Raw genomic sequence first — 27761 nt, forward strand, 5'->3', positions numbered from 1 at the left:
AAACGGCCAACTACAGTAGATTGCGTGCAGTATACCCAGGTTGTACTCCGTCTGAGACGCTGGAAAGACACCCTTTGGAATTATTTGATTACAAGATTGTAATTCGTCCAGAGCCAGTTATCATTTGAGAGAATGGAATATTCAGAGCGCCCATTTACCTAGAGCAATGGAAATTTGCATGGAGAATTTCCCTCACCATCTCAAACTTCGGCCAGGACAGATCATGATTTTTTTCAGCAGGCAAATGAGTTACGATATGGATTGTGACCTGCTTCAGAAATCAATAAGACAATACAAAACAGCTATCTGACAGGTAATTATATACAAGACGTTATTTACACTAGTAATTGTAATAAGAAGGGTGTGGCTGTGCAATGTACAGTACAGTACTGTACGTATTCTGTAAAGATATGTACCATGAGTATCGGAGAGTGAGCTGTATTCTTCTAGAATTAACTGTCAGGATGTCGGATACGTGTATCATCTAGTATCGAGGGACGGCCAATTGATGCATGAGATGGATTAACGAGAGTGTGTCTGTGTGTTGAAAATGATCCAGGGGCTATAAACTGCGTATTACATCACAGTTCTTCCGAGAATGACCCGAATTACCATACAATTACGATTGCAATGTGGGTGGATGCTGAATAACCAAGAGCAGTGGAGAATCCACAGTGTTTTACCTCTCTCAGAGTTGACATTAACCAATGGGTAGGACCCCAAAAAAATAAGTATTCAACAACATGCGGCGTAGTTAAAGCATTTGTGTATTGCCAAGAACCTGCCTTGCGTACATCATCGTTTTTGAGGTTCCTTGGTTCGATTCCCTAGCTTTGGTCGGCAAGGTAATGTCTCGCTGATGCAATGGCATCTGTGGAGTGTGCGTAGAACAATTACCTACTTTATTATAAAACTTCATTCTAATTGACAAGCTACTCTGGATTTAGCCACGAAAGTGCGCATGGAAAGCACGAGTAGCGGAGGTGATTCCCCAATCCGCACAGAAAATCATTGTTGAAATGAATGTTCTAGCCGGGGTCTACTCCAAACAAAAGTTCCCGAGAACAAAGCCAGCAATTGATATCCATGTTATTCTTTATGTTATGATCTCCCTATGCGCTATTTCTAGAATCCTGCCTTTAGACGTTGCGCTTCTGCAAAATAACGTACGGAGTGGACATTTTCGGCGTGATTTTTGAGTGCTACAGGTCCACCAAAAGCAAGTCCGCAAAATCTATCAGGACATTCTATAGGCTCGTCCCGATTAAACCCACGCATGTGTTTCTCAAAATGCTCCCTGGCTTTGCGCGAAGAGGCGAAATAGCACTGGTAATTTGGCTCAAAGACGCAGAAGAGGCAATGTCTATTTGTCAGAGAGATTGGACACATACGGGGCTCCGGCGAAGGGGAGAAGTCCTGCCGTAATGATTCTTCTGGTGTGACCTGGCTAACTGCCGTGTTGCGTGGCTTGGCCTCTTGGATTGGTCTTTCCGATGGAACTCTTTCGATTTGGCCGAGCCGAACCAGGGCACCAACCAATGTAATTCGTTGAGTCGTATCCTTGCGCCCAGAAAATTCTTGACATGGAATTTGCATCAATTCTGCCACTCGGCGGCGTTCTTTGAGGCGGTGGACAATTCTTTCTGGTTCATAAGCATCCTGTTTAATATCCAGGAGCGATGGGTCAAGCTGCCTATTGATTTCCAATGTATCAATGGTAGCAAAAAACTTTTCGCGAGCACCAGTGAAATTCGATTCCTTAAGTTTCTTCTTCGCTGCTCTCAGAGTGGCGTCCGCTTTCATCTTCAGCTCGCCAATCTTTGTTCCTTCTGCATTTTTTATGGATCCGTAGAGCTCCTTAGCTTCCATGGCAAGTGAATCACGCATTTGCTGTAGGCGCTTTATGCCAGAGTCATCTGAAAACGTTTTCCTTTCAGCTTCAGGCAGGTCGTCGTATCTGGAGGGAGCCCGAGGGTCGATATATCGGCTTTGGTGGCTTAAGATGTTCATTAATGCATCCTCAGAAGGTAAACCAAGGAATGCAGCTTGAACATGGCTTTGAACGCGCTGATTCATGTATGCCTGAAATGTGCTGGCGTAGGCGTGGCCCATCACATGTTGGAGCAGGGGGAGCGATGCGGTTTCTGGATGGATATGATACGTCAGCTTTCAGAATCTGTCTTGACCACTGAGTATGACTTACTGTCGACGGCCTCGCCAGTACCGCGCCGAAGGTCGTACGGCTTCATGGCTCGAATCATTCCCACGGCCAGGCTTAGCCGCTGAAGGAAATATAAATATGTGTGATACCTCAAGGGTTTGATGTCATCGATAGTCATCCCGGAGGAGGTCGAAACTGGCTGCCGGCAAATGGGCACGTTGAGAAGTTTTTGTTTGAATCTTATATTCAACGACCGACGTGGAAGGGTTACACGAGTTCTGAAGATGTCCTCAACCGACCTGATGTGATCCGATTCAAAGGCGTCATCAAGGATTGCTAGTGCAAGAACGAGACTTATGACATCGAAGATTGGTTGCTTCACTTCGGACATCAGAAATATTTTTCTTCAGGGTGTGGTCAGCTCAAATGATGTCAAGTAGAGTATCCATGCATCTCACCTTTTTGGCCTACTATGATGGCCCTTGGTATGTTTCAAATCAATTTCCATCACAAGATGGTCACGTTCTCCAGTTGGGTTAGGTAGCAGAATCAAGTTGATTTGCCCGTAACAAAGAGTTTTTAGATCCTCGTGCCTTAGGTCCCATTCATCTTCGGGTGGTCTGTCATCATCATCAGCATTGCCGAAGAAATGCTGGATGTTAGTTTTCTCTTTCCTTTCGAGATAGACCAAAGCTCCTGGTCGACTAGCGGTATATGCCGACACCAGAAGGATAAATGCGAGTTGTATGATCTGTCTACCATCAGGATAGGGTGTTTTGTCCTTTGTCCAATGGTGGTGGAGTACAATGTATAGGTCGTCAACATTCATAACCGGCTTCTCTCCAACGGACATGTCAAGATTGTAGCGCGCAACCAGGTTCTCTTTCATGTACTGTCGGATTTTGCTTTAGTACGATGAAAGACGGCAGCATCACGTGAAGGCAAAATACACTCACATCATTGATATCCTGGCTGCATTTTGCATGAAGGCTACGGCCAACTGCTTTGCGATATAGCTGGCACCATTGTCTCCAAGGCTCATGCAAACTGCTGAACTTCCTTATTTTTGAGTTATCAAGTATCCACTCCAGAAATATCATAATGTCTTCTTTCCGCGCTGAAACGAGAAAGCGCAGAGGATCTTTTCCCAGTACTCGCAGTGCCTGGGGCGATTAGCTTCGAAGGATTCACGATTAGAGTGTTGTGTTACCTGATCCATCGCCTTTTGATATGGTCAATATTGTTTTTGGTTGAAACAGCATGTCGTTTCTGGATAATGCCTTTCTGCAATTGCTGACGGCGTCGCCGGTAGTACTCGGGACTAGGCCATTTGGCCCTTTTGGTGGCAGGAGATTCAAGGATCGACATAACTGGGGATATCGTCCGCAAGAAGCAAACGAGGAAGCCAAAGATGGAAACAAAAGAAGGCTTCAGATATTGTGATGACAATGGTGGCAAAACTAATAGGATGATTGGAGATGAAAGGGACCAAAGAGGAAGATTAAAGTTGCATAAATCAAACACAAGAAAACGAAAGCGAGCGACCGAGCCAAAGTCAAAGAGACATGATACATGATAATTGAAAGAGGGTGCTTTGAATGAATATATCTGAAAAGAAATACGGGCAGGTGGGAGCAAGGACTATTTATGGATCGCCGAAAGCTTGAGATGGCTCGAACACCTGGCAAAGTCATCCCTTTATTTTTGTACAAGCGGCTACAAGCGGACGACAGAGGATAGGAACTGATGACGTGCCTGATCGTCTACCCAGAGCACCCTGAGTAGGGTGGATCTGATCCCGGAGTACTCAATGAGTGCTCAGGGAGCAATCCGGGAGCAATCTGGGAGCAATCCGGGAGCGAGCGATAAGACTGGTTTGTGTTAGGGAGATGTGTGTTGTTATTGGTCATCTAAGCCATCATGGAGTATATGACACCCTGGTGGTGGTCACGTGGCTCCCGGACTATAGTTGATCCACGCCAGAGGAAGATCCTCGGATGCAGCACGCTGGCAGTTTGATTGCAATCACGTGCTGTTTAGATGACTAAGATATTGGTAAAATGAACGCTTAAACTGGCGTCGAATGTAGCCATTTTCGGCGCTCAATTTACCGTCACTTAGTGTTGTGGTGTAATTTAATAGAATGAAACAGCAACTTTATCCACCCTAATTCGGAAAGGTTGCCTTTTTTTTATGCAAACGAGGGCAGGTGAGGGCGGGTGAGGGCCGCCAGCCGAGGGCGCAGGGCCGGGCGGAGGGCCGGGGGGACCGGCCCTCCAAATGTTTCCGCCGAGGCCTAAGCTTGTGGAATATTTCCGTACGAGTCCTATCTTGCCCCTATCGATGCGATGCTAACGAGCTCCATAGTGTCAAACCTCTCACAGAGATATGGCCCTCAAGCACTCAGACAGTGAGTTTGGTGACATCTTGCATCATATAATGTTTACTTTCGTTCCTTTCCGAATCGGTTTCAGGGGATCAGGATCCCGGATTCTCGCTTGGAATCGACTAAAACCGATGCCTACTTGTGGAACGAAGAGGATGAAACAATGCGTCGCCGTATGTTGAAAATGGCGGGATACCCGTTGAGCCCATGCCCTGTACATACAGATTTCTTCCGCGAGTCTGTTGCCCCGTCTTTAGGTCCACGCCCCAGAGCGTCTGGCAAATTCACAGCCTGAAAAGTTTCATGACAGACGACTGCACCCCGGTTGAAATTAAGTGGTGCTGGTCTGTCTCATGATACCCCTACGGTTCGCTCCTCAGTAGAGCCGATCGATAGATTGGAAGGGCTACCGGTCGACCCGTTTAATACGGCTGCCAGCGTGGGGTTGCTAAGGGATGCGCTTTCGCTGGCACCGGAAATCGATCTATATTTGCATAGGCATCTCAAACGTTCAATTCTGTCCCGGTGTTATTGGAGACATCGATATCGCCAACGTCCCCATGTCACAGACTTTCATGGCATTCGATCTTCTGGAGGCCACTGTCATGGTCAAGCAATACTATCTGCCAGCTCGCCGAGCATTGCTGAATGGGACATCCAAATTCGCTGTCATAGAAAATGAGTTGAGACAGCTCCCGACGATAGCAGGATCATTGCTTTCTTAGTTCGATACTCTCGTGAATTTTATTAAGTCCTTCCCAGAGGAGGCTCGGCCGGGGGCGGAAATAATGGCCATCGTCTGTTTGGATCCGGTCCAGTGGCGACTCAAGATATATGTTCGATGCCAAGAGACAACTCTGAAAAGCGTGTTTGATACTATGGCATTTGGATGGCTGGCATCGAAACTGAACGAGGAGAAAAACCCTCTTCGAGGAATAAGGTGCTGCGTGTTCGGATTGAATGAAGAGACATACCAGGGTATCAAGAGCTCTCCCAGAACGATCATCGAACTGGTGGCATCCTTTACTTCGAGCTGAAAAGTGGACTCGATATACAAAAGACAACGGTGTACCTGCCAGCCCGACACTACGCGATAAATGATAATCAGATCGCACGAGGCCTTTCCTAATATCTCAGCAAAAGGAGCAAACGATTGATGACAAGGTCTTATTATGAAGGGGTAAAGCAACTTTGGTATGTATCATTATCCCACTATCTGCAACTAGCTATTATTTGTTGCTAACAACTTTGTCTTAGTAAAAACCGCAGTTTGGATGCGGGACTGGGCTTTCATACCTACGTCTGCTGGAGCTCAGATGAAGATTCCGAAGGCCTATTTCAACCCGGAATTTTACCACCCGGTACGGGAGAACTTGAAGTTAGATAACCGCCATCTAAACCACTCCCAGGATGCAAGAAGCCGAAGATAATTCTTTGGGGCTTGAGAATAATACGAAATTCAATACCAAAAGAGGCTCTCGTGGCGCTCGACACGGCACTAATTTGCAATTTCGCGACTCTATATCCGGTATAGAATGTCCAGGGGCTCCAGCTGTAGTGAAAAAAGCGTCTTTATTGGCCGTATGATGATATGGGCACTCTTCTACTATAGTACCCTACCTAGGTAAAGAGGGACCTTTTACCTAGGGTAGTATGTACGACCAGTTGAGCCCATGCTAGCGTGATTAGGCATGGGCTCGGTCGGCATGGCGGCTCCGATCTGCAGCGATAATTAAATGTCACGTGGTTGATAAGAAACAAATTATCGCCCAACGCGACAAGTCCACCACATTGAACACCCAGGCCACCGTCAATTCCCTCGCCCGTCGGACCATACCCTCCTCTCGATGGAGATCAAACAGAAATCAAGCGTCCAGGTGCCCCGTGAACTGCCCGCCATGTTCCGCCCACCCGTCAACCGGGCCATGCGGACCCTCGACCGGTCATTCTTCCGCAAGACGATTCCCCTCGCGACGGCCAAGGTCTTCCAGAAATCCGAGATTGCGCGCGTGCGCAAGGAATTGGGCGCATCGAAAGATCTGTTGGTTATCCCGCGCCTGTCGGGCGTGCAGGATTTCAAGGAGGCGGATGGCTCGGTCCTGAAATCGCTTTTGCTGCGGGAGGATCTCATGCACAATGGTACGTGATTGACCAGGCGACTGTCTTGTGGCGTGGAAACGAGCTAATTGCTTTCGTATGCAGATAAGTCAACGTGGTCCCCCAAGGTGACCGAGCTCGTGGAGAAGGGAACTGTGGCTGTTGCACCTTACGAACTGACACTGGATTACGACTTTTGGAGCTATGGTATGACTATACTTGTGCATTCCTCTGACTTCGAGAAGTTCAATTGCTGATATGCAACAGCCGATATTATGAACGCCATTCTGCCGGAGCAGGAGAACCAAGAAGTCCCTCAAGGGTTCACGCAAGTGGGGCACGTGGGTATGTTTCTGCCCGACAGACCATTTTTGAACAACAGCTAAAACAGCATAAAGTCCATCTGAACCTGCGCGAGCATTGGCTTCCTTTCAAGCACTTCATTGCCGAGGTGCTCAAGGATAAGAATCCTACCGTTCGGACGGTTATCAACAAAACCGAGGATGTTGGCTCGACCAGCCAATTCCGCACATTCCCCTTTGAACTGCTGGCCGGTGACAATGACCTGAACGTCGTGCAGCACGAGCAAGACTGCGAATTCCACTTCGATTACTCCCGCGTGTACTGGAATAGCCGCCTTGAGACCGAGCACCGCCGACTCGTCGAGAAGTTTCAACCGGGGCAGATGGTCTGCGACGTGATGGCCGGCGTTGGGCCTTTTGCTGTGCCTGCCGGGAAGAAGAGAATCTTTGTCTGGGCCAATGACCTGAACCCACACGGATATGAAGTGATGATGGATGCTGTCCAGCGCAACAAGGTCAAGGACTTTGTCACTCCCTTCAACTCGGACGGTCGGGATTTCATCCGCAATTCCGCTACGCAGCTCCTCGAATCCGATCCCGTCGCTGTGGAAATCCACCCCAAGGTGCGGAGGGATAGGAAGAGAAAGGCGGACGGGAGCCAAGACCCCCAGCCGCCGGCGAAGGTATATAACCGGCCTTCTGTGGTCGACCACTACGTGATGAACCTGCCCGCCACCGCCATTGAATTCCTCGACGCCTTCCAAGGCTTGTATACTGGCAAGGAAGCTCACTTTGCGCCGCAGACTTCCCAACAACTCCCCATGGTGCATGTGTACTGCTTCTCCGGTCATTCGGAAAATGAAGTGGATGACCACGCGAACATCTGCGAGCGTATCTCGGAGCGCATTGGATACAAGATCACCCCGGAAGATCGTGTAGATGGCAGTGGAAATGCGGCGATCGAGCTTAACATTCATAACGTGCGGCTGGTCAGCCCGAAGAAGCAGATGTTCTGCGCCAGTTTCCGGTTGCCGCCAGACGTCGCGTTCCGCAAAGTATAGAGATGGAGATGTATAGCGGCATTGGATTAGCCTCCTCGAGGCTGCCAACAAGTACAAAATTATGAATACTGATACCCTCATTATAAGCATTTCTACCTCTGGGTGTTGGATGTGAAGTATAGAACATGGGCAAAAGCGCAGCTGCTTCTGGCGATGACTACACTATTGTAGGGTCCTCCAAAATGTTAGTACCACAGGCCTCAGTACTACGTTCACATGTGCCATTGTAGCCTGGAGTAGTTGTTGTTCTCGAAAAGGAAGGCACGCACGTCGCCGAGCCGTTTACCATCGCACCTTCCACCTGGAGGCCCTCGGCGTGGCTGTTGGCTTCGCTGACTTCTTGAACATCTTCTCAATTTCTTCCTCCTTCTCTCTCACCCCATTCGACTTTACCATCTCTTCCTCGTCTGTGTTCTCACACCAACCCAATGGACGACGACACTGTGAATGACCCCGACCAGGCGGTGAGCGCCGATGGGAGCTCCAACGTCAGCCCTGGGGGCTCACCGCCTCAATCTGCCGAGAAAAAGCGCCGATTGACTAAGGAGGAGAAAATGAAGCTCCTGTTCCCGCCAGCACGAGAACCCGAACTTCGAGTCATCAAGCGTGACGGTAACTGGACTTATTACGCCCCTTATCATTCCCCTCCCGATACGGACAAGGACAAGGACAAGAACACGAACAAGTCGACCGGCACCATGAGCGTCCAACTCCCACCCGTTACTTATCGCCAGCGCACGGTGCCGCAAAGCGAACTTGAAGCTTCCTCGACGCTGAAGCTGGGCGCGGACCAACATACCCACACGCTTTCGCTGTCGGAGGCTCGTCTGGTCATCCGCAAGGTCTTGGAGAACAAGCAACGCGGCGAGAACCGTTATGAACCCCCCGAGTATGTACTGCCCATTTGCAAATTGGAGCTACTGTTGGCCTGCGCGGGCAGAAATGTGGAGAGGGATTAGTGCTAATACTCTGTTCTTGCGCAGGACACTGAGCAAGACCCTGGATTACCTTGACGTGTTTGCCCGGTTCAAGGACGAGGAGAACATCAAGGCGGTGGAGCGACTGTTGAACTCCCACACGGAGCTGGAGATGTTTGAGCGCTCGCAACTGGGTGAGTGACCATTTTCTTCCCGTGATTTTACCCCCCGGCGCTATCTGCACACCCGGTTGGTCAGCCATGTTCCGATCTTCATATCACCTTCCCCCCTCTCCCCTGGTGGCGTTTCGGAGAAAGGGAGTGGCGGACTCCGGTTACTGTTATGGGGGATGCCCAGAGATGAGCCTCGCTGGATCGGGCCAGGACCTCGGCTGACGAATGAACAGGCAGTTTGTGCTGCGACAACGCGGAGGAGGCGAAGTCGCTCATTCCCAGCCTGCAGAACAAGATCAGCGACGGCGATCTGCAGGAGCTTTTGGATGAGCTGACCAAGCTCCGCAACTTCACCGAGTAGGGGAAATGTCTGCGGTGACGGCGACTGGATTTTGAGAGCATAGGAGTTTGGCGTTTAGAGGATTTCCGGGCGGAACAGACCAATGAACCGCAGATCTGCCATTTACCCTCGTTACTATGTCCGATAGTCACGATGAGGTGTCGCCCATTTACGATGCAATACGATAACCCCGTTTTAACCCCGAGTGCTTTATTTAAGTAGACACTAGTGCGGTGTAGAGTAGTGTACTTCCGAGTTTCCCCTACGCCCTTTGCATGCACTACTATAGTAAACTTCATACTAAGTATAGTAGCCTACAATAGTAGTGGATGGATCACTACTTAACATTATGACCAAGGTTAGTCATCCCGGGTCAACGTTTTCGAGGCAGGTGAGCACATGCCGGGGACGGCGTCCAGCACTCCGGACTCCACCGTGGGGCCCGTTTAACTCGGTTCAAACTCGTTAAACTTGCAGTTTGATCCCATCGACGGCGCAGTGATTGGCCACGTTAATGCTGTTATCACGGGCAACCGATTGGCTGGTGGTTGAAGGCGAGTTGATCCTTGGTGTCTGCGGAGTAGTGTACTGTCGTCGCATAAAGTATTCATCCTGGACCCTGACGAAACAGAGAATACGATATAAGTACTACAATAATATTGTAGAGATGTACTCATAGATAGTATTATGACTACTAATATAGTTAGTGTAGCTGTATATCTATGACTCAAATCACATGTAGATTCCAGTCTTCTGACTGCACACCGTCTCGAGGCCAGCATCCTATTACCTAACACCGACCGAGCCAGGATGGCAGCGAGCTGGATCAGGACATGCTCCTTGTCGCACGCTGCTGGGCGGACGGAAGCTGCAACGGCTGCTGGCGGCGGAGCAAGCTCGATTACCTACCACGAATTAGATAAGCCGGGCTCTCATAGGCGGGACTGATTGGCAGTACGTAATGCGGCGAAGGATCCACGCAGATTGAGCAATGCAACCAATCAGCCGCCACCCGCTTATCAGGCGTGACAATTTCACGGTGCTAATTGGGACCATTCTGTTACGAGAGCAAAAAGAGGATCGTCTGGTTCCGGCATGCTCGTCGCCCAGCGGAAGCCAGCACGCGCGACTATATCGATGTCATCATCCCCATTTCTCCAGATCACTCTCTTTTTCACAAAGAGATGACCGAGCGCACGATCCGGCACCTCATCTTGCTGCAGTCGCTGGCGGGCTTGTCGGCTTGATATCAGATCTACTTAGCATTGATCCATATCTGGACTTATTGCATCACTGATCGGAGATAACACTTTTTCGTGATAAGCGATCACCCATCGGATTTGCACAGATTGGAGTGCATGTGGTACCTCCAATTTCCTCGACTCGACCTGTTCGACCTATGGTATACCTGCCCGGGACCTTGTTATCGCGGGACAGCAGCCCTGACGAAACCCAAAGCTCCTTGGACCTCACGCCTTCCCCGTGCGGAGTCCCCGGTTTTCTTTTTACGTGACGATTGCCATTCGCGAATCGCAGCCGCTCGATTATTTATCGTCCTATCTCGACCCTACCTGTACTTTCCCCTGAGGTCGCGGTAGTATATACCTGAGCACCGGGACATGGCAACCGTCATCACAATCCAGCCTTCCTCCACGGCAGGCCCGACCTCCCACTCGCACTCTCATTCCTCCCCCCGACCTCCGCCGCCGGCACACGGCCTCAACCGCCTCGACCCTCTCGCCCTCCCCCGTCTCCGGTCACTCGTCCTTGCCCCGTCTGCGGGATGGAGCCAGTTGCGACGCCTGTCTCCGCCGAAAAAGCCGCTGCGCCATGAACGAACTCGTCAACAAGTGCTACTCGTGTGATTTCCACCGCCAGGAGTGCACTTTCACCCTCTCTGCCGACTCCGAGGCCCCAACCAAGAAGAGGAAGCTGGAGGATTCTCCACGGGAAAATGACTCCGTAAAACGGTATGTGATGCCTCTCCATCCATCCCTTGCCGCGGACAAGAATTGATATACTGACGTGCCAAGGTCCTCCATCCAATCCTCCCAACCCACCCCTAACGACGAGGCGGTCCGCTTGCAACACGGCGCCATGATCCGCCCCGGCTTCTTCAATCAATCCACCCAGCATATCGGCATGACCACCGAATTGGAGCCGGCCCTCCTCGAATTCCTGCCGCTGGATGAGTACGACGAATGCACCGTATCGAACTCCCGCATCCGCCGATGCGCCGATGACTGCACCTTTATGCGCGTGGTCGACACCGTCCCGATTGGTGACTCGCAGGCCGTGTCACTTGATGCCATCGAGAGCCTGGTTGCTCCGTACGGGTCGACCCTGATCGAGAAGTTCTTCGAGCACGTGCACCCGTCTTTTCCGATTCTGATGGAGGATGCCTTCCGTCAATCATACCGGGAACGCCGTCAATTGTCACCGCTGTTGCTTGCTGCGGTCTATGTGTTGACTTTGAAGTTCGTGGACGTGGGTGCTTCGACACAGTCGGCCCGTCGACCCGACGCCGCCCGGTTAGAAAGCACTGCATTGAAGCTACTCATCGAATCACTGCCATTCCCCAGTATTTCCACTATTCAGGCCGGTCTGCTGTTGACTCAAAAATCGACATTGGCGACAGCATCGCTGAATGGACAGCTGGTGACCGCCTGCTTCGAGCTGGGCCTCCACCAAGACTGCTCAAACTGGCGGATGCAGATTTGGGAGAAGGGTCTTCGAAAACGTCTGGCGTGGGCATTGTACATGCAGGACAAATGGTCCTCGCTGGTGCATGGCCGTCCGTCGCAGATCTTTGCGTTCAACTGGACCGTCAAGGATCTCGTGGAAGACGACTTTTCCGATGCATTCCTGTCTGGCACCGACTCTGCACACGACTCTGCAGCTGTCGGACATGGCCCTCTCTTTGTTCTGCCATATGGTTGCGCTCACCACCATCCTATCTGATATTCTGGATCGTTTCTACACCCTGCGAGCTATTGAGGACTTCCAGGCCGCCGGCAATCAGCAAACTCGCATGATTCTGGAAAAGGCGAAGCCGGCCCAGATCCGGCTGAAGGAATGGTTCTCCTCGCTTCCCGCCGCGTTAAAGATGGAATCCTCGACTGGGGAGCTGGTCGAGACCATCACCGACGAGCATGCCCGTAACGGGGCCCTTCATCTCGCATATTTTGCCACCGAAATCACCCTCCACCGCTGCATCGTGCGGTCCCTCTCTGCCGACGGCACCGACTCCTACCTCGCTCATATCTGCCGCTCCGCTGCAAAGACCCGTCTCATCTCTGCCATGGACTTTGTCAACCGCCTCCGCCCCGCCCACCTCCGCTCCCTTTTGGCCGGCCTCTGCGCGCACCAACTTCTCGCTGATCGGCTCGTTCGGCATGTTGCTTCGCATTACCGCGCCTACCAACGAGGAAGCTGAGTTCTACCGCATCCGTCTGTGCGAGTACCGCTGGACTCTAAGCGTCAGCCACAAGAACGCCGAATTCATGAGCTTCGCCCTGGAGAGCCTGGACAATGCCAACGCCTTTGACAAGCACGTCCCCGCAAAGCCGAACATCGACGAATTGATGGCATCGACGAAGCAGGCCCCTCGCATCTCCATGATGGGCGCATACGACGACGCCATGGCTGAAGCTGAAGCCACTCACGGTGCCGCTTCCTCATCCGTGTTATCAGGACTGGCCTCTCCCGCAACCTCTGTTAGTGACATGGAAGACAACGATGCCTCCATGCTCTAATTTTTTTCCCTCCTCTTCTCTCGCATTAATACCCACACTTCATGATTTACTGGCGTTGAAGGAACGCAACGAAGCGCATGATTTTGACTAGCATCTGTGGTTTTCTGTACTGTCACTAGTGGCAGGCCACGCTTTGAATGATTGATTTAGCAATAGCTGTTTGGATTACCCCGGAACGCGCTGGATTTTGGATTGTTTAGAGACAGGCATAGATGGTTATGAATTATGATATGGATCAATATTCTCAGCTGCCCTGAAGTGAAGTAGACTGACTCCACGTTCTCTTTAGTAGGAAACTAGTATGTCCACCATGGCTTAAAGCAGTCATCCCAGCTCACGACATCAGACCAAATACGTTAATGTGAGAATCTAGAAAAAAGAAAACTCCTGTCCCCCGAACGCAAAATCCTCCAAAATCGACGGATTCACCGAATTCGCCAAAATCTCCGTCCTCGTCGAGTCAGGCCGTTGTCTCGCTGGGCCCTAACTAAATAAAGAAAAAAGGAAATCGTCGTCAGGTTGTGCGGCTCCCCCATCCTGCAGAAGGGACGTATTCTCCAGTACCGAGTGTCCTGTCTCGGATATAAAGGACCCAGACGCCGTGTGCGGAGTCCTTATCTCTGTCTCCGGGGTATCCCCGGCTATCCCAGGTGCATTTAATCCTCCAGATGAAGCTTGGATCTGGGGACTAAATGCACCGGACACCCCCATTCCCGATCTCATTCTTGGATCTGTACCAGACGGGAAATCATGACGTCGACGGGCAAGACAAGCTCGCGCAACCTCCAGAGCCTCTCTCAACATATCCGCGCACCGCCGCGCAACAATGATATCCGCCGTAGACGAGAAGATCTCCAGCGACTTCTCTACATATTCGAGGAGCTCTTCGTCGGGTAGATCGGGGTAGTTGGAGAGGATGAGGTGGAGGAGGATCATTGAGCCGTAGAGGTTGTACGTTGTGTTGTACCACCTGATTAAGTTAGCTATTGTTAATTTGAAAGAAAAATACAAGTGGTAGTACCAAGTACGAATGTAAATTCTATGCATGAAGGATTCGTATTGCATGTTGATACTTTTCTGCGCGGCTTTGAGACATCACATAGGGGCGCATATAATATCTGAATACCATTGCCGTACAGTTTAGATACAGTAGTAGATTTAAAACAATTAGAATACTATATTGACGTGTCAATATAGTTTAGATACAGTTTTTGATTAAATATAGTATTGAAGACACTACAGTATTAAAGACAAAATACGGTTATGGTCTTCGATACTGTTGTTGCACTAATACGGTTTTGCCGCCTCAATACAGGTTTGCTGCCCTAATACGTTTCGCCCCTCAATACGGTTTGGCAACCCTCTCACAACTGTATCGCAAAACTGATTCGCTTACTCATTATAGAGGTTCCATATCAGGTGACTGTATAGCGTGTTCCACACTTTGTGTAATGATTATATACAGTGCTAGAGTGCCATTCCTCATTACTATATAGCTCTTATTAGTGTAGTATAGTATTGAGATACCAAAGTTTCAGTGCGCGCATTATATAAGGTTATATGATGAGAGAATTATACTACCTATGTATACGATTTAATTTACCACGAGCTAATTATATATTTATGATGTTTCCTGTACTTAGCTTAATTTGGTTGGTTAAGCACTAGCCACCCAATTATTCAGGAGAGTACAGAATAGGAGTGCAAGCTCAGTTGCTATGAGGTCGCCTATGTCTCAGGGCGTTATGTCTTGGTAGGGGATAAAGAAAGTATTACAATAGGGGCAAGAAATTAAATATCTCTAATGTTCCGGATCCTGAATATATCCTCGAGGACTCTCTTTTCCTTGGCATCTAAAGGAGTCTACAGGAAAAGTGGTAATCTCCCAAATATTACATTGATCATCAAAGACGAAGTAATTGACTGAGTAATAATACAGAAAAAAGCATAATCGACAACCCCTCCATCGTCTTTGGAAAACCAAAAAGCAAAATTTAGTACAATCTTGGATAGGCTCTTGTTTAATCAAAAAAAGCACCATTTTCATCATCGACCTCTTCATCTCCGCTGTCATTGACCAACACAGTCGCAGTTTCAACTGCGATCTCAGCAAAATCTTCCCTTTTAATGCTTCTGAGCTTCACACTATGAGGTGCTTTGAAAAAGAATTCTTTAACGATCTTCAGCAGATACCCGGGGGCGGTGTCCCGAATAACCTTTTCACTGGAGTGTAAGAGGTCATAGTGGGCTTTGCAGTAGGATGCTAGGTTGGCAAAAATAGCTATAATTAAAGTCAGATTAGCTTATGCCAGTAGAAAATGACGTGTGGAGATAAGGACCGGGGTTAATATACTCTTGATATAATTTTGTCCTTCTGCAGTTGATCGATCATAGTCTACTATGTCTCTGACCCACGAAAAGACAAGAAAGTAGTCATGAGATGTGAATCTTTCCTTAAAATAGGTGTAAAGATTCTTTCGATTCGTGATGGCCCTGAGGCGCTCTGTGGACCGAGATTCTGAATCAGTGAAGTTGACCCTGTCCCGAACATATGCCTGCGATAATTAGCCATGGGTAACTATAGATAGTCAGGAGGTAGCCTTGGACTATACCTGCATGCTCTTAATCGTATTAGACTTCCAAACCTTAACCAAATTCTGGGCATGGGTGAGGTGTGACCCCCATTCAGGTTGGTTTGGCGTTAAACCAGGCTGTGCTTTCTGCACAAGTTCATCAACATTATTCGCATCCACCCAGAAATATAATAGGTAGTGCCAACGGCAGTAGTAGATAAGTTGCCGCTCGTAGAAGAGGGCCCTCTCTTGCTCAGCTCCCAGTGGGAACTTTGCATGAATATGATATGGTCGAGTGCCTCCTCTTTTTCTTTTTCTGTTTCGCTGCACTTGTCTATTTCCATCCCCCCTGGCATAGAACAAGTATCTTGTTCGAGGGTCGATAAAATGATATCTTCGCTTGTTGGGACATCAGTCGGAATCGGGGTTTCACATGGCTCAGTCTTTCCCTGACTTATGGCTAAGCTAGTAGTGCTTATTGTTGCCTGGGATGATTCTTGTAGGGATGAGCTGCAGGGTTCTTGATCTGTGGTTCGCGGTCGAACTGTCTGTACTTCAGGGAACTGAGGAGGATCTTCGCACTCTGAGATTCTAGCCTATATGATTTTGATTAGTCTCTTGAATCTTGAAGCCAGATTTGGAAGTATGAATAATCACCCTTTTGCTGAGACTTTTGCCCCGTGACTGTGAGGCGACAGAAATTCCTGAAGGCATAGTAGATGTTGGACTGTAGAAATGTTAGCCAGGGGCCCATTATAACAGTCAATTACCATTCCTCACACAGCACCTGTGAGGTTAGGACTAGTGGAGTGACTTACCCACAGAGTTGAGCTTTGCTGAATGATACTGAATTTGGGCCTTGGGGTCCCTTAAAAGGGCAGTGTAGTTGACTTGTTGGACAGACGGAGAGTTGGAGCAGTGATTAAGTCAGGATGGAGGATGTGAGAAGGGTGTTGTGGATGTGTTATGATAGTTGGCGTCGCGTTTTGCGGCAGTCCATAATAGTACAATACAGTATTGTAATCAGCAGTGTACCCGTCATACTCTATAGTACGGTCCATATAGAAGTAGTATGGCTCAAATGTGAATTTCATTATTTTTAAAACCCCAAACAGCTTGCAATCTTTATTTTATATTTTTATCACTTCTAAAAAATTTTCCTTACTTCTAAAAATGAGGTTTCTAGACGACAGTGCTACGATTTACGTTTTCAATACCGTTCTGGTCCAGTATCTTGTGATACTACCACCAGACACAACACTGCACCATAAATATGGCACTTTAGGCAGGCACGCGTGGGATTTTGCCGCCCACACCTGCTATACACTACAGGGCGCCTTAGTGCCAGGCCAAAACAAATATGTTTACTTACACACGCTCTTCTGTCAACAACAATCCTTTTCATCAGCTCTCCTAGTATCCAGTCCTCTATTTTCGCTGGCATTTCACACGAGCCCCAGAAATTTCCCCATGCCCTAGGTAAGACACACACTGTCCCAGCCTGTGCCAAACGGTTACCGGCTTTGCAGACTGAACTTTCTCAGTGTGATCACTCCATCAGGATTTCAGGGTCCTTTCTCACTCTGCTTATCTCAACAAGTTTCCATACTTAAGCTAACGAGACTTTAGGCCTGACCTCGCCCTGTTATTTATCTTGATTCCACAGCCTCACCAAGTCATCCTCACAATGTCGCGACGCGGACATCGCCGGCCCATTCAGTACCTCCGATACCAAGAAATGCTTGGCCATGCCCCTGAGGAAGGACAGCAATCTCGTAGCCAGAAGCAGCAATATCACCTTCAACAACAGCACGATCCTTCTCAGGGACTTCAGATTCCCCTTCAAGTACACCAGCAGACACTAATGCAGACATCGAACCCTGCTGGGCCCATAGTACCATCTATTGAGCAATATCAAGCTGGTGATGCTGACGTGGATATGCTTGATGTCAGTACGAGTGATGATAACCCATCTATTATTTTAAGCTCGCGGCAACTGAGCTTAAAAGTAAGTTCCTCGACAACACCTGAGTTGAATTACTTACTAACTATATTTTACTAGTCTATCAAGAGCGATCAGGATTCAGTCCCAGCCCAACAACAGCATTCCTCTTCAGAGCAATCAGACGGTAGCCTAAGCCCTGAGCCTGAGAGCGATGTTGGTCATATGGTTGCCCTGAAAGTTCTGGATAGTACCCTGACCAGAGAGAGAATCGCTCAGTTAAATCAGGATGCCCTAGCCTCACCAGAGTCTGAAGAAGAGGAAGGGCCACAGGAGTCAGACACAGAAACTATTACAACACCCATCTCCGCTTCTCTATCAACACCGAAACTATCTATGCCTCCTCCCAAAGGCATATATCACTCAGCCATACCAATATTCCAGGATGTCTCCTTGGATGTTGTTCCTGTTCCTCAGACAAGAACTCCAATGGACGCATTCAGTGCTGCACTCACTTTGCTGATGATTACGATGGCAATATCTCGAGAAAACTTTCAGCTCCTTTGTGAGCTTTTTGAAAGTATTAAGGACCTACCCCAGCTCCCAGAGCTGCCATCAGATCTTGGGACCTTGAAAAGACGTCTCAGGGGTCAATTCAGACAAATTCCACTCTTAGAGAGACAAATCTCAATTATTCCAACGAAACTGCCAACACTCTCAGCAGCAGAGCGACGCCTTGTGAATTCTGAAATGCGAAGTATCTATGTTATGGACCCAATTGCACTTGTGGTTAGGCTTTTGCAATCACCAGAGTTCCTTGGTAAGATCTATCAAGGATTTGCCAAGGTAACCGAGGAGCCGTCTGAACTTTGGGAATCACAAGCTTGGGGAAACTCCATTCGGACAACCTCCGGAAAGTTCGCGATGTTTACAGACAATACGCCAATCTTTCCTGGAGATGTTATTTCATATCAGTCACCTGATATCGTTGACCCATCTCATCTTGAAATAGGACGTGTTCTCTGGATTGGGGCCTACCAGCAGGGCTCCACTGAGGAAATTGTTTTACAAGTTCAACGCACCTATCACTGGGAGGATATCCCAGATGAACAACGAGGGCTGCTAGTACAGCTAGGAGGACCTGAGATTACCCAGTATGAACTTGTCCTACGTGAGAATGAGGATGTCCTGATCTCTCCCCATCAAGTCCTAGGAAGGATTGAGGTTGGCCGTGATTATCAGTTTCAGAATCGCCCAAACAGTCACATCCAGTCACCAAGACTGCCAAATATCTATACAATTGCTCGGATACTCAATGAGCATGAGAATCAACAATTGGTGACACCACTGAGGAACTCTTCTCCTTTACGAGGCGAACTTGAAGTTGATTTTTATGGTCGGCAATATCTGGTAGAACGTCTACATGGAGTGCGATATATTTCCTTTCCGTACCAACTATTTATTGATGGTTTTGGGCTGTATCGAAATATGTATCGGACTCTGATGGGAATCTACTTGATTTGTGCTGCGCTACCGTGTGTAGAGCGTGTTCATTCGGCAAATTGGATAGCTCTCACACTTGGACCATACGGGGCAAACTTTAGTGATACTATTGCATCACTAGATCCCCTCCGCAGACTAGACCATGGTATTGACATTACCTGGACTGATGGCCAGCCGATGAGAATCATTGGCTTTGTTTTTTCTTTGCTTGGAGATTTCCCACAACAACAGCAGGGTGCTGGCTGTAAAGGGCCTACCGCAGAGAAAGGCTGTCGGAGATGTACAGTCTCTAAGTCCCAACGGGGCAATTTAAACTTCGATATACGACGGAAAAGACGAGGACATTATAAGTTACTCCAGCAGCACCTTTATGCATCCCAGATCCGGAATGAAAGTGCCAGGGAAGAATATAGGGCTAAAAAAGGGATCGGTAGCCTGAAAGAGGTTACCCCTCTTTTCAGAATTGCGCCATGTATGAACTTGGTGACATTTTTCCCGATAGACCCCTGTCATTCCGAGTATGGTGGCTTATGCAAAATGGCTCTTGAGCTCTTAATTGAAGGAATCCTCAGTCCCAAAGGCTGTGCAGCGTTTTCTAAAATCCTTGAGACATACCCCTTCCCAGCTGGATGGACACGGATCCAGTCGCCTACGAATCATCTTGCAAATTTTCAACTGCAAGAATATGCAAGAATGAGTGTGATTGTTCCATTCATACTCTCTCAATCAATGGAGAGGAGCTGGATCAATGATAAGTTTTATAACCGCCTCCTCTATGGCCCAGTTGCAGCCCAGGTCTCTTGTGAAGCCAGAATTATCCGTGCTTATGCAGGATTTGCAAAAAGCAATTCAGTGCTGGTATCACCAACAATCTCATCAATGGACCGACAAGAGTTTGATAAGATTGTGAGACTTCCTCGGCTTAAACTACAGAGCCTCCTGAAAGCAGCCTATGGGGCAACTATAGGACGTGGCTTAGTATCTAGATCACCATCAGCATCGCAAATCAGGGCTCCACCTCCTCAACGCCAGACTAGCAAAACCGCTTCACAGCATGGAGCTTCGTCTATCCCTCGAGTCAAAGAAAAGCCAGCAAATTTGACTAAACAAGGGGATAAGTTCTATAATATGTTGTCAAGGCCAAATATGCATATTGCGCTTCACTTTGAAGAAGACTTAGAGGAGTATGCCACTCCTTTCAATAGCAATGTCCTTCCTGGAGAGAACAAGCATCGGTAAGAATAACCCCAGTCATATCTAGAGTCTTAGAGCACCTTGACGGCAAGTTCAATTCTGATCTATTTACTAACCTAAATTTTAGGCATCTGAAGAAGCTTGCAGAACAGACCAATCATCAGAATCCAGAAAAGCACCTGCTCTTGAATGAATGCCTTCAAAGGGGTACACAGCTTTGGATGGAAGGAGCCTATGCTATCGATGACCCAGATGGAACTGAAATGGCTCGTAAGGTCGCCCGGACATGTCCTTCTCTAATCAGATCTCGCTACGGTGTTGCTATTCCAGATGATCCTTCCAAAACTGGCTCAAATTCTCGGAAGAAAAAAAGCATATTAGGACAGTCCGAGAATCCAGCTGAAACTCCATTCCACTCCAACATCAGGGCGTGGTCTCCTAACTACCAGGATCATTTTGGGATCCCCAACCAGCTTTCTTTATTACGAATGAAAAGCTCTTTCCTGGACCTTTTACGTCATTCCTATAATGCCGATTATTCGATTCCTCACATTGTGGACCCAGGTCCAGGCTATTTACGCTGGTACAACAAGATAACATTCCAGTACAGGTATATATTAATAAATTTTCCTTGACGCAAGACACTCACTAATAATCTGATTTATAGGGATAAGACATCAACCACAACTCTGTCTACAAACCAGTTCGCCAAGTTCCAGAATGGAAGCTTTGTGCTCATCCTTAACTTTTTTACTCACAAGTTACTGGGGGGGAAACTGAGGGCTTTTCTCTACGGGCATCCAGTCCGACCAGTTGTGGGTCCAGGGGCTACAGACCCTGATCTGGGCCTCCCGCGTTACATTCTTGTCCAAGACCAATTTATCGTTGTCGGGCTCCCTGCAATTACAGATGAGCGTCCTTACTTTACAAGGGCTGCAAAAATCACCAACATCCAAGGGCAGCAGATAGGTGACAAGGAGCCAGGACACGTACTGGTTTATTGCACCTGGGAGATCTCGTTCTTCTAGAACAACCAGATAGGGATCGGCGTGCACCAGATTTGGTTTCATTTTCAAAGCCAGAATCTACTTAGCGGCCTTCCTAAGCTTCTCCCTAGGAGCCCCCAGCCCCCACCCCCTTTTGTCTATTCTATTTCTTTCCTCCACGCTAGAGTAACTGATCGCATATTGAAACAATGTCCAAGTTTTAAAGCAGGGCCTTTATAGGACCCCACAGGATGCTTGCTACAAGTCTAGTCATTTTATTACACAGTGTTCAATGTCAATCTCTTGGTAATCCTTCATATACAGTGCTGATTTCACCTTACTGGTTTTGTTTTATTTTACAGAACTACTTAATTGCTAACTTCATGTAGATCAGAAAAAACCATTCTGACACTACTAAAAGTTTCATAAGAATGGCTATATTGTAGAAGTGAGTACAGAGAGTAAACATAGTCCTGTCGTGGCCTCAAGTATATTCTAAAATTACGAAAATCACCTCTTAAAGAATACTACGCTAGACTGTATCATCGCCTCAGGCGAAAAGCTTACCTTTAGTATATTAGATTATCGGGAGAGTTACGCGTAAGTGTGTTGTTTTTCTTCCCCGGACGCGTGCTCACTCTCTCCCGACTTCACCTCCTCAACACCACTCTCTATGCCCACAACATCACTTCTGCCATTATCCATGAGCCATCTTATTATTTTGTTTATCATATAATGGACATTCCAGTCCAAGGGGAAATGAAATTTTCATATTCCATTCTCTAAGTGGACCATGATGCAGTTTTTCCACAAGCTCCCACATGTCTTAGCTCTTAACTAACTTAATGTCTCTACTCTAGAAACCAAACCACTTCACGTTATCCAGTATTGGCCCACCGCTATATACAGAGTTTCTATTGTATATCGATCCAACTCACTGTCTCACCACCTAATATTTCCTTCCTTCGATATATCCGATCGACCAATCCAGCTCAACTTCAGAGCCACAAGAACCCCTGATATGCCTATGTTTTACCCCCGTGGAAGGATAAAACACTAATAGAGCAGAGCCCTTAGGTATCTCGACTCTTCAGTTCAACAACTCTCTATTCTCTATCTAGACCTCTCTGGCCCTCTAAAAGGACAGGAAGAGACATGATCCGATCCAGCGACCATATCACCTTGTTCACAGATGATGGGGAACAATAATACCAAATAGGTGGATAAAGTAGGGAGATAGTAGGAATAAGAGCATCTATGGCTCTTCTGGAAGGTGATATAACAGATCTTTGTGTTCTGACAACCTTGGAATCCCTTAAGGTGGATATTTCAGACCACATACTAATAGAGGTTACAGTGATTTGGCAATACTATTGCCTGAGGTTCCCAATTATATTCATGGCTTTCTATCTAAAGCCCAGCCGGGCCCTATAACGCCACTAGCCCAGGACATTGATTGAAAACCCACAGTAACAGGCCACATTTCAAACAAAAACGCAGAGATAATAATAAATGCTCTCTGAGTCTACGTCACTCTTGGGAATCTTGTACTTAAACAAGGGCACCAAAAGCCAAATGATAGCCGCAATGCTAATAATTTCCTCTAGAGGGGCTAAGCGACAGACTGGCAAGAGCAAGATCTATTCTCCTTCTAGCTAATAACAGTGCGATAGCATAAAGGATCTAACAACTCAATTATTGACCCTAAGCTAACATTGATCATTTTAGATATCATAACTTTGCGCATCTGCCATACTCCTACACACAAGATAAAATCACCCATACTATATTATGGGATCTTGGAGTGTGGTCATAGGGGACTCTTTTTGTGGGTGACTTGCTATCAACTTTGAAGTATCAACGATGGACCCCAGATCAACAACACAACCTTCCAAGTACAGACAGCACCAAGATATTCGAAAGATAAGGATACCCTTATCCTTTCGTGACTTTTTTGTCCAACAAAATTGAATCGAGCTAATTAGCGTTCATCAGGCTCGGATTCTACATCATTCCTTACCAACAGATGTCATACCGACTCATGCTATGGATAACTTCAACATATCCCAATCCGGAAAATCTAGGTTGTATGATCCCAGTGTATCTCCACACACCTAGTGCTGTATTATGATGTGATGGTACAGAACATGCGATGTACTTTCATCTCTCATACAGACAGCAATTATTGCAGGGTACATCCAGGAAAAGTCTGTACATTGTCACGACAGATCCAGTCTTTTTCCAGATTACATCATATTGGCAGTATACTGACCATGATACAGGCATTAGGTTCCAGATTCCTACTGTCACATACGCTGTGCAGTATATACTCTATTGCGATACGACTCCATATTGGTGTAATTTGACTCCAATCCGACTCCAATCCGACTCCAATATCATATTATGAGCATAGGTATCACAAAGCTTTCAGACTGAGCTAGAACAGTGCTACAGTGCACCACCTCTGACAGCAACCCGATTCTAATCCCAGTGATAACTCAGTTATACGAATCCTACAGGATCGCGGTATTGTATTGTGATTGAGGGCGTACTGCTTGGTCTAGAGAAGGATAGGGAGAGGCGTGGCGCCAGGGTTAGCCGGGATGAAAGGGGCCGGGATATATGGAGCACCAGAAGGCGTGGGGGCAGGATAGATCTCGTGATCATGTGATGTACAAACACTATTAGTAATAGAGCATTAAAAGCATGAATCACGTGTACAGTCACTCGGGTCAATATCGCCAATACCTTTCTAGCCGCCAATACGTTTTCGACCACCCAATACAGTTTTGGCCCGCCAGTACGTTTTTTGAACCCCAATACTGTTTCACTACAGTCTTGTACGCCAATACAGTTTTTAATCTATAACCGTATCTTTACTTAAATACGGGATTCAGATTTCAATATTATATTAGCTTTTAAACACGTATTAAAACTTCAATACAGTTTTCGCTATCACAACGGTTGCTTAACGAAACTGAATTAGATACTATATTAGAATTCAATACTGTTTTCTAACTGTTATAATACAGTATTTAGATATTATATATTCCCTTATGTGATATGTGTAGGTGTTGGCTGAAGTCGGAGGACGAGGTGTTGGCTGTTGCGAAGACGAGGAAGGGTCTATGGACTAGGATGCGAGTGTTATAGTATCCTGCCATACCATTAGCATGGGCTCACACTTTCGGGTTTATTGGAGAGAGGAGTGGGTGCATACGCAATCGCAAAACAAGCTTCTGCTTAAACGTTCACTCGGGGTCATTGAGGGGGTTTGCATCTAGCGCTAGAAAGGGGCGGGATATTTGCTTTCCACTCCAGTAGCCTTTTATCGAGGGACATTGCTAAACTGGATAATTCGCTTGCTGTGCCACGGGAGGAGTGGTATAGTGGTGTGAGACTTCGGACATTATATTTGGGCTAAGGAGACCATCTTTGGGATCATGGCTATGTCGTTTTCTTCGACATCGGGGTCGTGGTCTCCCGTTTGAACTGGGTTTTGTTAGGCGGGTTCATTCCAAGGATTGTGCTGTCATACCTTTAGCTTTGGCAGCGAGACTTGGTAGTAGTGGAGATCCATCATGCTATTCAGTCGTCCGGAGGCACAGCGCATTTCGCTAGTGGAGTCAGTTACGTCGTATTAGTGCGATGGGATCTGGTGCTTACATCTCATGTGAGTAGATGCACCTAGTTCAATGTTAATAGATAAAATTTGAAGGCGTGGGTGTATAGTGTACTTACCACCAGGTACGCTTTGCTTCTTTCCTTTCGTGTGGAGGTAAAGAAGCCATACTCGAAGCAAGCCCAATAGCCACTGCTGTCCGAACAGCCATTCCAATCCCTGTTTCCTACCAAAAGCTCAAGGTAGTTCATCCGGGCTTTTTACACAAAGATTGTAGAAATTAATCAAAGAGAGTCTGATTTCCGGGCAGTAACGACTGAGCCTGAACTGAAAGATGTGGAGGACTTGACCGTCCAGAAAGTAGGCCCGCTTGAAACCGAAGACACATTTTTGAACCCCAAAGGACCCTCACAAAATTTCAGCTGGTGTTTATCTCCTCCCGATCAGATGTTGCATCATTGCCTACCTCTTCAGAGAGATCGCTGTTGTATGAGGTATCAGGAACATCTAAAGTGGAAGGTAATGATCTAAAAGAGTAACATCGGCGATACGGCGATTCGTCGGCGTTAAAAGCAATGCATTATTTCCCTCGGACCTACATCCTATTGGATTCGCGGCAAGCTGGAGCTCCACACATAAACATCAACTCGTATTGTCGAGGATCATGTTCTAACCTTGAAGGGGTACTTTTAGTCATGGAAACCGGCGCTGCTTCGAAGCCCCGCATGAACTTCTGATTGCCGAGGATAAACGCTCCTGGGGTCCGAATCTTCGAATCGTATCCAAGATAGCCAGCCACATCTTATTCTATCAATACTGATAACGCTATCGGCATGGTAGGTGACTGGGGCCGGACGGAACATCCGTTGGCGGATAAGCACGGCGATTAGAGGTCATAATCAGATATCCGAGCACTTGGCGCAGCCAGGATAGCTATAATCGCAGCAAAGAGAACCAAGGTTCCAGAATATTTATTTTTCTCAACATTTTGCGTCCCAATATACATTCCCGCGTCCGGTCATAGAAGCCCTTGTGCATATTGCCTGATAACACTTCCGATATTCCACGAGCACAGTATGACCAACAACCGGGATCAAAACGTGCTTCGGGCACGTTTTTGCCATGCTCTTTCAGAAATGTACAAGACTGAAGTTCCCTTATATGGCGACCTGGTCGATGTCGTTCTGGAAGCTGATACCAAGGCAATCCAGGACAGCGACGGGTCGAAAGGAACAGCCATAAATCCCGATGACGTCTTACCATCGCGGCATCGGGTGGAGAGACACGGAGCGATCCGACTGGGTACTCCATATGAGCTCAGCACAATCCGACGCATGTTTGCCGTGATGGGGATGTACCCCGTGGGCTACTATGACCTCAGTCTGGCTGGGTTTCCGATGCACGCGACTGCCTTTAGGCCCAATACGCAAGCTGCCCTTGCTCAGCATCCTTTCCGGGTATTTACAACCGTACTACGGATGGACCTTTTGACCGAAAGGACTCGCGAACTGGCACAGCATGCGTTGAGCCAAAGAGATATCTTTACACCGAGGCTCCTTGCTCTATTGGACATTGTGGATCAAAAGGGCCATTTGACTCCTGCGGAGTGTACTGAATTTATTCAAAATGGACTGGAGACATTCAGATGGCATTCCAAAACCACGGTGACTTTGGGCGAATACATGCGTCTCAAATCCGAGCATCCATTGATCGCCGACATTGTTTCTTTTCCCAACGCACATATTAATCACCTAACACCTCGAACTATTGACATCGACCTGGTCCAGAAATTGATGGCCGACCATGGGATGCCCGCAAAAGAGAGAATCGAAGGGCCACCCAAGCGAGTGTGTCCGATACTTCTGCGACAAACTAGCTTCAAAGCCCTGGAAGAAACAGTGTACTTTCGTGACTCGTCTGATAATTACGTCAGAGGCTCTCACACGGCTCGTTTTGGTGAGGTTGAGCAACGAGGGTATGCTCTTACACGCAAGGGACGCCAGCTGTATGATCAGATTTTGGACCGGGTGAACGCAGGGGCTGTGAAGCAGAAAATGAACAGCTCTGAGTATAACTATATTCTGGAGGAATCTTTCAAGGTTTTCCCAGATAGCCTAGAGAATCTACGTACCCAAGGTCTGGCATACTTCAACTTTCGACTCACCCCGACCGGCGAGGAGCAGGCAGATGATGCGCAAAATATTCTGAGAGGCAAATCATCATCACTGGAGAACCTTCTAAGTAATGGCTTATTGAGCTATGAGCCATTGACATACGAAGATTTCCTTCCACTATCGGCAGGTGGGATCTTCAACTCGAACCTTGGTAATGATTCCCAATCCAAACAGCTCATCATGAGAGCCGAACCAGATCTTGATGGCTTCCAACGCTGCCTCGGAGCCCGTGTTGCGGACGAGTTTCACCTATATGCGGAGATGCAGCGCGAATCGCTCGAGCTTTGTCGGTTGAGACTTGGTTTGAAGGAAATTGCTGTTTAGTGGTCTGATGTTGTTCTCAAGATCTTGGCCCTGGCAATCATTTCCGTCATATATCGCCCTTAGTAACAAATGCATGACCAGCAAATAACATTATACTATTCCCAATTTTTTTTTAACTTTCGAAATGTCAAGAATGCTTCGTTTGGGTCATCTATACCCGTCGCTAAGTAGCAAAAGTCACCTTCTTTTCTAGGATGGCTTGTGGGGCATGATTGACTCGAAGTAGTAATAAATTCGCGAGGTCAAGTTCA

The 27761-nt window shown here is 47.6% G+C and overlaps 8 protein-coding genes across 8 annotated transcripts; 5 read left to right on the forward strand and 3 right to left on the reverse strand.

The window, feature by feature from the left end:
• Positions 1-1285: 1285 nt before the first annotated feature.
• Positions 1286-3050, reverse strand: N7532_001954 (uncharacterized protein; the record flags this gene model as incomplete). Its single annotated transcript, XM_056614448.1, has 4 exons — positions 1286-1326; positions 1392-2144; positions 2204-2565; positions 2620-3050. The coding sequence occupies 4 exons, from the start codon at positions 3048-3050 to the stop codon at positions 1286-1288; spliced, it is 1587 nt and encodes a 528-aa protein (XP_056479489.1).
• A 3344-nt stretch (positions 3051-6394) lies between these two features.
• Positions 6395-8007, forward strand: trm5 (tRNA (guanine) methyltransferase; the record flags this gene model as incomplete). The annotated part of the gene is made up of 4 exons (XM_056614449.1): positions 6395-6686; positions 6750-6851; positions 6912-6989; positions 7043-8007. 4 exons carry the CDS (start codon positions 6395-6397, stop codon positions 8005-8007), a joined length of 1437 nt encoding a protein of 478 aa, XP_056479490.1.
• A 428-nt stretch (positions 8008-8435) lies between these two features.
• Positions 8436-9458, forward strand: N7532_001956 (DNA-directed RNA polymerase II subunit RPB4; the record flags this gene model as incomplete). Its single annotated transcript, XM_056614450.1, has 3 exons — positions 8436-8896; positions 8991-9118; positions 9331-9458. 3 exons carry the CDS (start codon positions 8436-8438, stop codon positions 9456-9458), a joined length of 717 nt encoding a protein of 238 aa, XP_056479491.1.
• Positions 9459-11267: 1809 nt separating this feature from the next.
• Positions 11268-13192, forward strand: N7532_001957 (putative C6 transcription factor (OTam); the record flags this gene model as incomplete). Its single annotated transcript, XM_056614451.1, has 4 exons — positions 11268-11407; positions 11471-12372; positions 12428-12659; positions 12721-13192. 4 exons carry the CDS (start codon positions 11268-11270, stop codon positions 13190-13192), a joined length of 1746 nt encoding a protein of 581 aa, XP_056479492.1.
• A 483-nt stretch (positions 13193-13675) lies between these two features.
• On the reverse strand, positions 13676-14257 carry N7532_001958 (fungal specific transcription factor domain-containing protein; the record flags this gene model as incomplete). Its single annotated transcript, XM_056614452.1, has 2 exons — positions 13676-14162; positions 14214-14257. 2 exons carry the CDS (start codon positions 14255-14257, stop codon positions 13676-13678), a joined length of 531 nt encoding a protein of 176 aa, XP_056479493.1.
• Positions 14258-17447: 3190 nt separating this feature from the next.
• N7532_001959 (uncharacterized protein) lies at positions 17448-17666 on the reverse strand (the record flags this gene model as incomplete). The annotated part of the gene is made up of 1 exon (XM_056614453.1): positions 17448-17666. The coding sequence occupies one exon, from the start codon at positions 17664-17666 to the stop codon at positions 17448-17450; it is 219 nt and encodes a 72-aa protein (XP_056479494.1).
• A 2690-nt stretch (positions 17667-20356) lies between these two features.
• N7532_001960 (uncharacterized protein) lies at positions 20357-21432 on the forward strand (the record flags this gene model as incomplete). Its single annotated transcript, XM_056614454.1, has 3 exons — positions 20357-20445; positions 20532-21014; positions 21072-21432. 3 exons carry the CDS (start codon positions 20357-20359, stop codon positions 21430-21432), a joined length of 933 nt encoding a protein of 310 aa, XP_056479495.1.
• A 4656-nt stretch (positions 21433-26088) lies between these two features.
• Positions 26089-27510, forward strand: N7532_001961 (VOC family protein; the record flags this gene model as incomplete). Its single annotated transcript, XM_056614455.1, has 1 exon — positions 26089-27510. One exon carries the CDS (start codon positions 26089-26091, stop codon positions 27508-27510), a length of 1422 nt encoding a protein of 473 aa, XP_056479496.1.
• Positions 27511-27761: the final 251 nt, after the last annotated feature.

This window comes from Penicillium argentinense (genome assembly GCF_028826775.1).
Source record: "Penicillium argentinense strain IBT 30761 chromosome Unknown utg000002l_segment0_segment0, whole genome shotgun sequence".
In the NCBI taxonomy this organism is placed as follows: domain Eukaryota; kingdom Fungi; phylum Ascomycota; class Eurotiomycetes; order Eurotiales; family Aspergillaceae; genus Penicillium; species Penicillium argentinense.